At 37.7% G+C, this 13,925-nt stretch overlaps 2 protein-coding genes across 2 annotated transcripts; both read right to left on the bottom strand.

Annotated features, from left to right (window-relative positions):
* Positions 1–358: 358 nt before the first annotated feature.
* Positions 359–8,320, bottom strand: LOC126804987 (coatomer subunit beta'-2-like). Its single transcript, XM_050532070.1, has 25 exons — positions 8,123–8,320; positions 7,846–7,866; positions 7,680–7,741; positions 7,476–7,530; positions 7,161–7,197; positions 6,753–7,078; positions 6,518–6,649; positions 6,296–6,444; positions 6,049–6,117; positions 5,791–5,941; positions 5,625–5,690; positions 4,925–5,113; positions 4,410–4,550; positions 4,234–4,308; positions 3,946–4,122; positions 3,642–3,733; positions 3,433–3,549; positions 3,178–3,292; positions 2,979–3,050; positions 2,524–2,720; positions 2,340–2,433; positions 2,056–2,162; positions 1,662–1,800; positions 1,165–1,317; positions 359–685 (listed from the first exon to the last, which is right to left on the bottom strand). The coding sequence occupies exons 1-24, from the start codon at positions 8,123–8,125 to the stop codon at positions 1,210–1,212; spliced, it is 2,694 nt and encodes an 897-aa protein (XP_050388027.1). The 5' UTR covers positions 8,126–8,320; the 3' UTR covers positions 359–685; positions 1,165–1,209.
* Positions 8,321–9,243: 923 nt separating this feature from the next.
* LOC126793216 (probable sulfate transporter 3.5) lies at positions 9,244–13,093 on the bottom strand. The gene is made up of 12 exons (XM_050519678.1): positions 12,787–13,093; positions 12,485–12,692; positions 12,190–12,361; positions 11,926–11,991; positions 11,653–11,769; positions 11,301–11,417; positions 11,082–11,208; positions 10,609–10,895; positions 10,157–10,353; positions 9,976–10,049; positions 9,810–9,886; positions 9,244–9,426 (listed from the first exon to the last, which is right to left on the bottom strand). The coding sequence occupies exons 1-12, from the start codon at positions 13,091–13,093 to the stop codon at positions 9,244–9,246; spliced, it is 1,932 nt and encodes a 643-aa protein (XP_050375635.1).
* Positions 13,094–13,925: the final 832 nt, after the last annotated feature.

Genomic DNA, 13,925 nt, shown 5'->3' with positions numbered 1-13,925 from the left:
GGATTCTTATCCCACAGCATTATAGAACCTAACCGTGACAAAGTTAGATTCGATACTACAGATGCACATATATAGAACAAGTTCGGTAATGCCAGCTCAAAAACCCACCCTTACCTGATTGCCTACCATACAGGAGTTTATATAACCAACACAATTATTTAGAATAAGTTGAAGTACCAGCCCATTAGTATTTAGTAGTATAAGCTTTAAACTTCCGACCATCTTTGTTCTTTGCAGCTAATGACACTCTTATAAGAAGCAAAACAAAATGATTGGCTATCATTTGAGCATTGTTTAAGAATGATTGCCAACTTTATGAAGACCGAAAAATGAACCAAGCTAAGCAAACAAAGAGAAGGAACAAATTCATATGATCAAATGGGATTAACATTGTCATCAACAATCGTTTATTACCACCGAAAAACCAAAAGAAAGTCTTCTCTTTACCTTTTTTAATGTCCAGCATGGCAGCACCTCATCATTGTATATGTTACATGTGATCAAGATATCATTTAGCTACAAAATCAAGGCCACCCGCAGCTAGGCCCCCCCGGATGGATCTCTTTCTGGCGACCTAATATAAGGTGTAATATATAAATCGTAAGAGTATCACAAGAATATAACTACTCTAATGGAAACTACAAGGACCTTTCCAGGTTGTACATCGCAAGTTATACAAGTCATCCTGCAGAAAAAGGAGAAAGGGAAACATACATAAGAAGTCATATTTAGAATGAATGAGATGCATGTAAACAATGACAAAAACAGTGGATTATGGGAGAAAACAAGCTAGAACATGTAGAGAATGACATGAGAATGATAAGATAAACACCACAGGGGACATGATTCAAGGTTAATGTAATATTTCAAAGAACATTGATTTGTTGGATAAAGTGATAAACCTTCGAAAGGACTTTTATGGCTTAGTTACGAATTTCAGAAACCACATGATCAGCTCCCAAATTTAACGAATACACCATCTGACTCCATGGTTCTTTCAAGTGAAATTGAAATAATTAAGTGATTCATTTATAAAGGAAGACATTCTATGAGTGACCGAGTATATGGACTAATGAAAACTTGGATACAAAAAAAAAAATTATATATATATATATATATATATATATATATATATATATATATAAAAGGAGACATTCATCTTACATGAAGACTGATTGATGTTGATGACCTTCTCTCAGCATCTGTAGGCTAGTCTTCCTCTTGGGTGCCATTCACAAGAACAACACCATTCATAGAGTCTGAATCCTCCTCAATGGTATGCTCTTCATCTTGATAATCTCCATTCTCCTCCACCTCCTGTAACATAATCACATACATCTAAAACCTTAAAGCACCCCTTCATGCAAAAAATGTTAAACAAAAGTAACAGCAGAATACTGAAACAGAAGTTTTATATCCAACATGTTGTTGTGTTGAAATAAAAAAAACGTGCATTTTGCCTGAGTAGGCAATAATTTTTTTTTTCTTTTTTTTAAAAGCAAAGGGGTAAGGTGCAGGTTTACAATTTCTGTTATTTTGCTATTTTAATCGTCTTTGGAGTATTAATTTGAATATAAAATTGTAAGTAGCCAACTCAAATGAGATTCAGCTTCCCCAATCTTTAGTTCAGGAATCTGTTTAAATCAGTTGGCTGATTGTACCTCATTATCCATATCTCCATTTTCAATTGGGGTGGCTTCCTCTTCATCAATATGCATGCTTTTGAATATTTCAACAAGGCTGCTAGCAGTCTTTTCAGAAGCATAGACTGGGTACTGCTCAGCAGGTTGATAATTGCCACTGCAAAAGAAAAAACAAAGCAATCCAGTCAACTCAAACACAAACTATCAACCCAATAACAACTTCAGTAAAACACATGCAGCCATGCATGATATAACAACTCTCCAGGCTGACAAATGTAGGTGATTTATAAGTTCCAGAGAGTACTGTCCCACCAATCAGTAACTATGGTGATATTGACTGGAGCACAATAAACTCGGACAATGTCCCATTATTTATGAACATATATTGAACAGGAAGGTGAATCGTGGATACCTATTTTCGCTGCGTTTAGACTCAAGGGCAAGTGAAATCTGCCAGTCCTCAAACAAGTTAGGATATTCTTCAGGATCTGCCAAAGAGTCTGCAGCTCTTTTGTTAACCTGTCATATGGCAAATTAACGCAAACAGTTAACATATATCTAATTGCTCCATCTGGTGACTAAGCTAGAGCACAATGAGCCAGCAAGTTATTATTTGTCCATTACTTTTACGTCTCAAATGATATAAATAAAGGTTCATATCATAAACTGCAAAGGAAAAAGAACTATAAATTAGACCTTGTTCAGGTCATCTCTCCAAATTGAAACAATCTGTGGCACCCTGCTGGGTAGGTAAGATCGTGCCATCAAAGCTGCTTCAGGTATTCGATCACTGTAAAGAAAGATGTCGATACTTCAACAAACAAACATCACAATACATAGAGAAGTTGAGGGATCATCATTATGTTAAATGGGAATATACCTTTCAAGCAACAGCTGGATGCATTCGTCCACTTTACCCAGCATGAACAAACAAAGGAATGCAACATTATTCTTTCCCTTCTGTTTAGTAATTGAGGCAAGTTTCGATATTCCTTCAGCGTCTCCAAGAGATGAATACAGAAGTAACAAGCCAGAAAAGTCCATTCCATATAATAGGCAATCTTCAGCAAGTTCTAACTGCATAAGCCATTCAAGGGTATAAATAGATATTTAAATGTACCAAATGAAATACACAGAATAACTGCTTAACTGATGAATATCAAAAAGTTCAACTGATACTCTGATAGTAGAATATCCAGTATATATCAAACACAAAGTAAAGTACCATTGAGCACTTATAATCACAATGGATAGATGAAAGACTCTTTAGCTGTAAGTGCACATGAGGTCTTTAAGTTTATGTGGGAATTCGCCACAAGACAGGTAGAGATATACCTTCCCAGAGGACATAGCTAAGTCCCCCAGCTGCTTCCATTTGGATTCGCTCTGTGCTTTAGTAGCAATTTCCTGTCAGCAAAAGGAGAAACCTTAATATTTTCAAGCAAGCAGATAAAAATAAGAAGATTTGTGTACAAAGGAATTGAACACCAGCGTAGATGTACCAACTCCGCAATAAGTAGTAAAAATATCTTACCTTTGCAATCTCCAGATTACCAAGCTGTATAGCAAGATCAAATTTGTAGTCAGGATCTGTAGCCACTTCCAGCGCATCCTCTAACATCCCTCGAGATTCCAAAAATCGAGCCACACTGAAGGCAAAACAAGACTTGCATCATTACATGCCAACTGATAGGATCGCCGGTATCATGCTTTACCAACCTACCAGGATTTAGGACCTGCATCTTACATTGCTTCATGCACAAAAGTTTGTGACTGCAAAACATATTACCTGTTATGTTGCTCTTCGGGAATTGTTGGAAAAACTTGTTTGGCATGCTCTAAATCTCCACGCATAACAAGGGTCTTGTACTCTATCAAGCTGAGAAGCAATGAGTATCCCATGACGCTGCATAAACAACAACAAAAAGTAGAGATTAAGACCTAGAATCACAACACTCTACTCCTCTTCAGAAATGTGGTTTGCAAGCAAAAACTCACTTGAACTCTTTATCAACAAGAAAAAGACGACTCTGATTGGCAAGATATCCCAACAAGTACATAGGGCGGTCCAGATGAAACATTGTGGTCACCTGAAAATTACACCGACTCAAAAACCATCCTGGTCTCAAATCAATATAAAGTGACCATTTATAAAAAAAAAAAATATTTACCTAAGGTTGAATTTGGTGAAAAAAATTAAAAAGGTCTATATTTCTCACATGTCAAATATGAATTTTATTAGAAAATTTGTCTCGAGAATTCTCAAGTATAATTTCTATTAAAAACTGATTCGATCACCTACCTCTCCACCAACACAGTAATTTAGCCGCCAGGAGGAGTTATTATAAACAAAACAGTCACCAACCCATAATCCAGTTCGGACACGCTCGTTTATTTCAAACAAGAGCTCGAAAGCATCCTCGACACCTAGTTCATCTACTGGTCTTCCACTGTCAAAATAAGAGGAGACTACATCCCTCTGCAATTAACCAAACTAAGTTACCCATGTGAACCAGTTGAGCTAATATAAATAGTAAGAACTGAGAAAATTGTAAACAGGGTAAAAAGCTTGACAAGAAAGAGCTCTTACATCGTATTTAAGAATATAAAATGATGAATCACTTGAAATTGCCACCAAATCACTGCTATCAGCCCAATAAACATTCTACAAAAGTAAAATATACCAAAGGAGTGCATAAGATTACAAACAGTGGTCAAATCATAAGTCTGACAATGGAATGCTCAGTGAGAGTTGATAGTGGATACCTTAACATTGACATCAATTCGTCTAATCAATCTGCATTCTACCCAGTCATAGAAGCACACAAATTCACTTGAACACATCGCCAGTAGCGTTCCCCCATAGATGTGGTCAACAGTAAATGTTGGACGAATAAACTTCTTTTCCTGCACAGTAACTACCACTGTAACTCCAAACCTCTCCCACTTAGCAAACTTCTTAGTTTATGAAAAAAGCAATCATTTGATTATGCAAGAGCTAAGTGTGCCATCAACAACTGTGGTGCTAATAACTGTCCACACTTCCAAGTCCCAAATTTGCATCAATCAGAAACCCTTGCCCAAAGTTTTTGGTATCTTTTGAAACATTGTGGTAAATCAAGGTAGTTCTTTACACAGCCAGACCTTACTTCTAGACAGATCATGTTGGCAAGCAAAGAGAGGCAAAACAATAAAAATTGTTTTCAGGATAGACATTTACCAAATTGAAAAGGTACTCTAATATAAAATCAAGGATACACTTATTTTATAAGCTTCAATACCTGGAATGTTTTGCTGAAAATTTTGATTTTTGATGTTGTTTCCCTAACGGCGTATTCCCCATCTGACGACCACACAATCTCCAATGCTGAGCCAAAGGATCTATTTCTCCATGCTAGAGCCGTGTATATTATGTATTCTCCATCTCCACAAACAACAACGAACCTTCCATTGGGGTTGTGCTTCAAATTCTGGAATCAAATATAACTATAACTTAACAACAATCCTTCCAATGGATATTGCAATTATATTGATGAAGATCTATTATAGATTCAAAGATTGACCTTTGTATTTGCTATTCAAGATAATTATGCAATTATGCCACATGAAGTAACCAAAGATGAACAAGTGTATACTAGAATTAAAATAAGGGTGTCAAAACACAACTGCACCCATACGACAAGGGTTAGAGCCAAAACTGAGTCAGGGGACAATGAGGGAGTGAGATAAGAACATCTAAACCTCTCATGTTAAAATATATTGTGCTGACATGGAGATACTCTGAGGGTAATGGTTCATAGTTACTTGAGCTGGTGTTCAATGTACCATCATGCAAAGAGGAATTTTCTGTTTACTACTACCAAGATTTACATTGCAAAAATAGAAGCAGAAACTCTTAGGGAAGTGAGCTAGGCAGGATGGCATGGCACAACTACAGTGACATCATTATCAACTATTAGAACCCTCAAACATGATACTTACTTGAGGATAAAGATCACAGGTCCCCAACTCCTTGACAGCCAACGGCAACCTTTCTCCATCAGTAATCTGAATTTAACAACAATAGGATAAAGTTTAGTTCAACTCACAGATTATTGTAGGACTTCACCAATGAAAATGGAAGTCTAAGCAGGTAGGTAGACTGAACCTGAAAATCTGCTCCAACACTTTTGATATTCACAGTTTGAATTTCATTATGCTTGGCCCAAATTATTTTGCCGCTACTATCCATGCTAGCAACCGGTACTTCGCGACCAATTTTTACTAAGATGGTTCCTTCATCATAACCAATAACAATCCTGTATACAAAGAAGAGATAAATTGATACATTGTATCATAACTATAAGAATTTTAAAATAATTCCAACATCCAATGGTATCATAAAATGTGGAAGTCTCAGTCTTACCGGCGTGAACCTTTCATGTACCCAAAAGCCCAAACACGTTCCAGCCCATAATTCAATGTGTTTTCAAGCCTGCAAAGTAATTAGTTATTTCAGCCTAATTTCTTGGTTTTCACCTTTTCAGTGAGACATTTATGTAATTATCACTCCATAGACAACAGAAGGTTGAAAATTATGCAGAGATCTAAGGACAAAGGAATATTTTATCCTCAAAAACAGTAAGGACAAATAACTAGACACTTGAGATTACCTGTAAGTGGTTGAATGCCATATTCTTACAGTTCCATCCTCAGAACCAGTAATTATAACCGGCAGTTCAGGGTGGAAGCATACTGCAGACACATTATGAGTGTGTCCTTCAAGTGTCTGAACACAACTTTTTGTTTGATAGTCCCAAACCTAATTCCAAAAACTCGAATTATAGAAGGCACACGGGATTCAAATACTGAAGTGTCAAGATGATATAGCATACCTTTGCAGTGTGATCATCAGATCCTGTGATCAAATACGGTTTATCACCACCAGTGAAGTAATCAACACAATTGACCCCTTTCGCATGGGCATCTAATGTAAAATTTGGGTCAGGCGAAGCAAGATTCCAAATCTGGTAACAGGGATGGTGATAAGTACAACTAATATTACATAAAACGAGATGATTTTCTAAAATATAACGTATAAAGATTGCTAAGGAATATTATTGACTGCACCTTCACAGTGTGATCAAGGGAAGCACTTGCAAAAGTGTTGGTGTCTTTGGGATTAAACGTCACTTGCATGACATAGTGAGAATGCCCTTCAAATATCTGAGTACACATAAACCCTTTTTCCCAATCCCACAATTTGATGAGCATGTCATCAGATGATGACAGGATATATGGAAGTGTGGGATGGACAGCTACACATCTAATGTAGTCAGTGTGTGCCTCAAACACTTTAACCTTATCCATGGTATTGTAATTGTATACACGTATACACATGTCATCGGCTGCAGCGACCACCCATTGCTTCCGTGTAACGAATTTTGCTGACCGAACTGAAAGCAGAAAATGTAAACAGCGCTCAGTTTCCACCTAAAAAAAATTGAAGCTAATAGAAAGAACCAATGTGCATAGTACCTGGCAACTCAGAGACCTCAAATGACTTGGCCATAGTCTGTAATACAAACATTCAATTTCAGTCAGGGTTACACTGATCCCCAGATGATTTTACAGTCAACAATACAGGTCTCATGTATACAATCCAGTTTCTCTTTTACCTATATGACAAAGCCTAAGAGACCGATTACAAGTACAGCCGAGTGAAACTTTTACACGAAATGCTTAGAATTATAGCAAAATTAAGGACTATGTAGATTTATTTCAAAGATACAGGTACAGAACATTAAGGCCGTAAGAAAACTAGAGTTGCAATATCAGATAAACGGAACAAACCTGAGACTGGTAGTTCAGGATATACACAGTCCCTGAGTAAAGACTCGCAAGGATCCTACACCATACAAACAAATTAACAAAATGAGATAACCGACGATGATAACCACTACAATGTGTAACAGCTAGCATTTCGAGAAACATCCACATGCATCGGAAACATCAAAATGCCACAATCTGAGCACAATGTGAGAGGTGTAGGATTACCATGGTTCAGTAGGATGTAGATCCAAAGACTTGACTCTCTCGGATCTTTGCGCAAACTTACGCTGCGAAATCAGTGAAATTATGTAAGCAAAACAACTCCAAATTGCAAGCTCAAATCGAAAACGAATAGCACAATGCTAAGAGGGAGCAGAGGCAAAAGCTCTACCTTAATGTCAAGCCTGAGAGGCTGCGAATACGACGAAATTCCGGTACCGGCGGCACACATTGCACAAAAGCAAATCAGTTAAAACACTCCATGGAATCAAATCGTGAAAAGCTTTAGAGCTTTAAGTATATCACAGTCTGAATAGCAATTAAGCAGAGTTCGAAATCGCGTTTGCGCAATTCAAACGCATCAATGAAACTCGGAGACGAAGAAAGTGATTGAAAATTTTACGAGGCGTTATCAGATCTAAGCGGAATTCGAAATCGAGAGAGGTTACCATAGCTGCGTGCTGGAGACGACGAAACTCGGAGCGGAGAATTTGATGAGGACGGAGGTCGGAACCGTAGGGATGGAGATCGGAGCTGAGAGAGTGATAGGCTCCGCGCCGAGAGAGAGAGAGAGAGAGAGAGAGCACCTCTCGTAAGCAGAGGTCGAATAAGCTCGAGTCTCTGAAACTGAGAGCCAGATCAGAGAGGGTAGAGTAGGCCGAATGTGGGCTACCAGAACGTCAATTCGGTTGGGCTTAACGTGGGCCGATTTTTCCTTTTAACTTCGGCGAAACCAAAATAAATTATAAATGAGAAATCTTGAGTTTGAATCTACGACTAGTCGCATTATAATTCAACGACTAGTCTCGAGTTTGTATGAACTCCGATTCATGTAACAATATTACTTACTTGTCTATTAGAATAAATGAGATGGATTATATGATTTTCAATGTATATTCGAAGACCAATATACTCGCTTGTCTCTTAAAATCAATGAGATGGATTATATGATTTTCAATGTATATTCGAAGACCCTCTTGGTCGTCAGAAATTGTTGTGTGGTCCGTGTGAAACATGTCAAACCAAAGTAAAAGACTGAGATGTAGGTAGCATCACTTTTTTTTTTATCAATAGATGAAGCATCATTTAATTTTTTTTTAAAGAATTCTTTCAAGGAATTCAAGATGGGTTCCCAACCGACGGTAACAACATACTTCATTCCAGCTGCAATAGGTAGTTTACCGCTTAAATTAATGGTGATGGTAGATTGCTCGTAAATTTTTGAGTTTGCCTGTCTATATAATTATATATATAAGAGTATAATGGCAATGGTTATATGTGGTTGGATTGGATTATTACATGGAAGACTTTGAAACACAATAAGCAACTAGAATTTAATCCGATACTGATTGCTATAAGAAAGAGAGCAAATTAACAAGCAAAGTTCCTGATTTAGAAAAGAAAAAAAAACCAATTACACTTTTGCTTAGTTTTACTTTCAACACTGAAAAAACCTAGCTAGCTATCACAGTAATTATTTATTCCCACTAACACAAATCATATTTGACCGAACAAAAGACACTAGCTAGATAGAGCTAATTGCAGCCACAATGATGTAAGTACATCAAAACTATACATCATCAGAAAGCTGAGGTGATGAACCACTGTCTTCAGTTGATCTGTCAAGTGCGAACCTGCATGATTCGACTGCATCCTCCACTGACAAGTAAATATTCTCCTTCCCGATCATGTCTAATTTTTTTGATAGTTGCATCTTCTCCAGTACCTTTATTCTCGGGTTAATCAGTCCCATCTGAAAGATTTTAACAGAAACAAACCATTAATTAGTTGCAAGAAGAAGAAAAAAGAATGAAGATGCGTTTTCGCCTTGCCACTACAAAAAAATTGGCGATAAGCACATTTAAATGTGGCTAGTATATGTGTTACCCATGTGGCCTACCCACCAAGACCTTACAAAACTCCTTAATATATTGCTTGTTAACAATATTTATAATTAACAAGCCACATTTATGGGGTTTTGTGAGGTTTTGGAGATTGGCCACATAGATAACACTCACATGCTAGCCACATTTAAATCTGTTTACTGCCAACTTTTTTTTAGTGTGCTGCTGGTTTATATTTAATGGAGATGATGAATTGATAAGAAGACAGAAGCGATTTTCGATCATTGCTTACCTTAATGCCCTTTACAGCTAGGGTTTTACGTATCTCTTCCAATGTTCCAAGGCTAGGGACGTCAATGGTGACGACTCCTAAAATATAAGCGAAACTCGAATATTAGAATAAGAAATTCAATAATCTATATCGAACACAATTAGCCTATTTAGCCATGCTTTTGTACCGGATAAATCGAGCAAGACATGCTCAATAACATCTCTGTTAGCGGCTTGCTCATCCCGAACCCATCTCAAAATCCTGCAAGAAAATTAGCCAACCATGCAAAGGGGGCAGTTGAGAATTACTGCAAATCTATGATCGAACGTATATATGTTTGTACTGAATGCAAGAATATGCATGCATACCTCTCTCGCACATAGTTTCCATTTGGACAGTACAAGGGGGAGCCGATCTGTAAGACAAGGATACCTTTATGTTTTGATCCCTCCGCGTACTGAGATGAGTCCCGATACAGGGATGTGTCTGATAGGTTGAGTTTTCCAAGCTTACAAGTGCCAGGCCTAGCCACATAAAGTAGTGATCTCAAGAGACCAAGTGCCACCTAATTTACCACCAAAACAATAGAGTTTACATTCAAGGCATATACATATATAGGTGATTTGCTGACCGTTGTTGTTTAACACAGTAAAAAGAGAGAGAGAGAGAGAGAGAGAGAGAGAGAGAGAGAGAGAGAGAGAGAGAGAGAGAGATCTAATATATGAACGAGTACGTTCATATATCAATTTAGATGAATCATGATCGATACATGACATCTTATGATGATAACGAGTAAATAAGAAAGAAACAAGATGCTTACTGAGAGGGTAAGACCGAAAAGCATGCTTCGGAAGACCACTGCAAAGTAGCAACCCATGCAGATTAGAAAGTCGAACTTGTCAACAATCCACAGACCCATAGCTGTCTCGTAATCTATGATTCCAATCATGGCGGTGAAGATAATGGCAGATAGGGCAACATGAGGGGTGTAACCAAACAAAGGAGCCAAGAGCAAAACCACCATCAGCATACACACCGCCTGGACGGCATTTGCCATTTGCGTCTTTGCTCCCGCGTTGTAATTCACCGCAGTCTTTGAAAATGGTCCTGCATTGATATGAAACTAGATCAATATATGATTATTGACAAGAGTTGATTGGAATCGGTCTCTTATTTCCAATATGTAAGCATCACTAACGACATAAGCATTTCGGTAGTAGAGTAGGAAAAAAAATGAAATAATAATATGTACTCTTGAAATATCTCTATTAATTAACCAAAAGAGTCTCGTACCCGTAGATAAGTGGCAAGAAGTGCAAGATCCTATTACGTTCATGAATCCAAGAGCTATCATTTCCTTGTTCCCATCAATATTTTCATTCTTCAATACGCCAAAAGCTCTTCCAACGGCTATTGCTTCCTGGATTATTGATCAAAGGTGTTTCAAAATTAAGGATTACTATTAAATATTAAATTGATGTAATTTATGGTTGTAACTCATTAAAATCTTACAGCCAGGGCAATACAGCCACTGATAGTCCCCGCTTTGAAAGCCACCGGGAATAATTTCAAGTCAAAGATAAAATGTTGGGCGGTGATAGGATTAAGTCCTCTCTTCAACTCTCCAACCTAAGAAAGATGTAAAGCCAAATTTTTCAAAAGAGCACCAAAATATATCTGTTTCATATAAACATTAGAGAGCATTCCGAATCACTTTTGGGGTGATATCTAATAATGATCTACGATATTCCGGAGGGGAAAGATCATAGATCTTTTTACCTCAACGACTTACAAGGGAGATCGAAATGAAATGAAGAAGCCTATATAACTAATAATATTGGACTTCGTACGTACTGGTACTTACAATGGGTATATGATGATACTTATCAATTTCAAAGAAATAAGCAAGAAGGCAGCCAATTATAACCACCACCAGTGGACCAACTGCTTGTACCAAAAAAAACTTCGCGTTCTTCTCCTTCTGCAAAATTACATAAATTTCATATATATGATGATTATCAGAAACCTGTACGTGCATGCTTGTATCATATGATTGATAAACTTCGTACATACAGTGTCACTAACTATGGTACTAATTCTCATGTTAATATTTATATTCGTGTAGTAAAGCACTTACAAGCCACTTTGTTGTAAAAAGGAAAATGATGAAGATAACACCAAGAACTGCAGGTTCCCATTGCCACTGGAAAAGAAAAATGTCTACTGGGTTAGTAGGTTGATATGAAGAGAATCTGAACTGCATTGCGGATACTGACCCTAATTCTTAGTCTTAAAAGCTGTAAATAATGGTTGTCATTCCAGGCAAAATAGAATTAGTGATCGAGTTGGTAGCAAACAAGGTATAATATAGTTCATTTATAAAAGAAAGAAATATACCAACCTCTTTTCTTAAGTCGATAAGGCACTTCACAACAGAAAAGAGGTCAGTTTTGGACGTAAACTTCGTCAGTCCAAATATTCCCTTCAACTGTTGCATGCAAATTATAGTTGCACTACCAGCCATAAAACCAGTGATGGTGGAATGTGATAAGAAATCTACGAAAATCCCCAGTCTGCAAAATTCATGAAATACGCACTCTTCTATTAATTTAAATACTGGAAAATAAAGAAACGATTTCAGTTTAGATTGCATATTAATGAGCCCCTTGGCCTGGACTAATTTGACGTTCAAGTACCTTAGAGCACCCATTACGATCTGCATGACGCCTGTGACAAGAGTGGTTGTGAAAATCATGTGAAGAAACAAAGTTTGGTTTTCTTCCGGCGTTACAACTTGAGAGATTATATCTTTGATAAGTAATGATGCCGACGCCACGTTTCCGACGGCCATGTACTTGGAGTCCCCAAAAACTGCATAAACCAGCGGCGGAACAAAGCTCGTATCTGCACAACGAAAACCAGTTAGCTAGCTTTCATTTATTTATATATCTAAGTTCATAAACTGGTGCTGCAAGTAATATATTTCATCACGACTTACATAGGCCAACGAGGGGTGGCACCCCTGCCAGTCCGGCGTAGCTAATTCCTTGAGGGATAGCAAGGCTGGTAATGGTGATACCGGCGACGAGATCGGATATGAAAGTCTTAAGATTATACTGGGGGATCCACCCGAAGATGGGAACAAAGTACTGCAGCCCTTTCTTGACTTTGCCACAGCCCGTCTCCTGCCCGAAACCACTAAAGGGATCATCGGGAAAGAGTGCTTCCTTTATATCAGATTTGAATTGGCTCCAAAAGCTTCTCGGAGCTGCAAAGTTCACCTTCTGGTGGTTCGGTGCTGCCATAATGATCAGAATTAGTGAGACGGTAGTCGATCAGGAGTGAAGTAATATTCCACTCTCGGAAGTAGGTTATATATAGGAATAATGTGAGTGGGGAGTGATGCCGGCACGCGATCTCTAACGGCCTAGCTAGGTTAACTCGACCTGGATAAGAATTTGAAGTCCATATCTCGCATTCTGCTACCAACCTGCGGCTATAAATTCTCTATCAGACAAGACTGATCAAGAGTCAAGACCCGTATTACCCTCTCAATTATCTTAACCCTGTTTACCATATCCAACTCGTAACCTACTCAAGAAATGCATGGATCTACGTAGCACAACTCGCAGAAGATATAGTCAAAGTACAAGCTAGGTTGTTTTTGTACGTTATTGCATTCGATAAGATCAAACATTTAGCTTTACTAGCTACAGTCTTCATGGTTACAATATTTGTGGTTACCTGATCACATTATAGGGAGTAATGAATAAGTACGTATAGCTGATTCAAATAAAAGAAGTACGTATAGTGTGGGTGGTAATTCTTCACTGGCATAGTGGCATGAGATAAAAAAAATGTAATGAGGTGTTGTACCCATCATGTTACATATATCCTGTGACATGTAAGCAGCTGCAGTTGATCTATTAATACGCAAATACTTGAAGTTTGGTTTGTGTTTGAATTAATCTTGACGAAATCGTGGACTTATAATTTCTGCATAATTTCATCTCCATATGCATTGTTTATGAAAAAAACCACAAAGTTAGTATCCTGAGCCAAACCATCGATCTGTAACTCTTGTTATCACTCCCATAGTGTACACTTATAGTCCCCTCGTGGTCGCTTAATTACACA

This window comes from Argentina anserina, chromosome 1 (assembly GCF_933775445.1).
Source record: "Argentina anserina chromosome 1, drPotAnse1.1, whole genome shotgun sequence".
NCBI classification, from domain to species: Eukaryota; Viridiplantae; Streptophyta; class Magnoliopsida; order Rosales; family Rosaceae; genus Argentina; species Argentina anserina.
The sequence above is the reverse complement of the archived record's forward strand: the minus strand, read 5'-3'. Positions and strand labels throughout refer to the sequence as shown.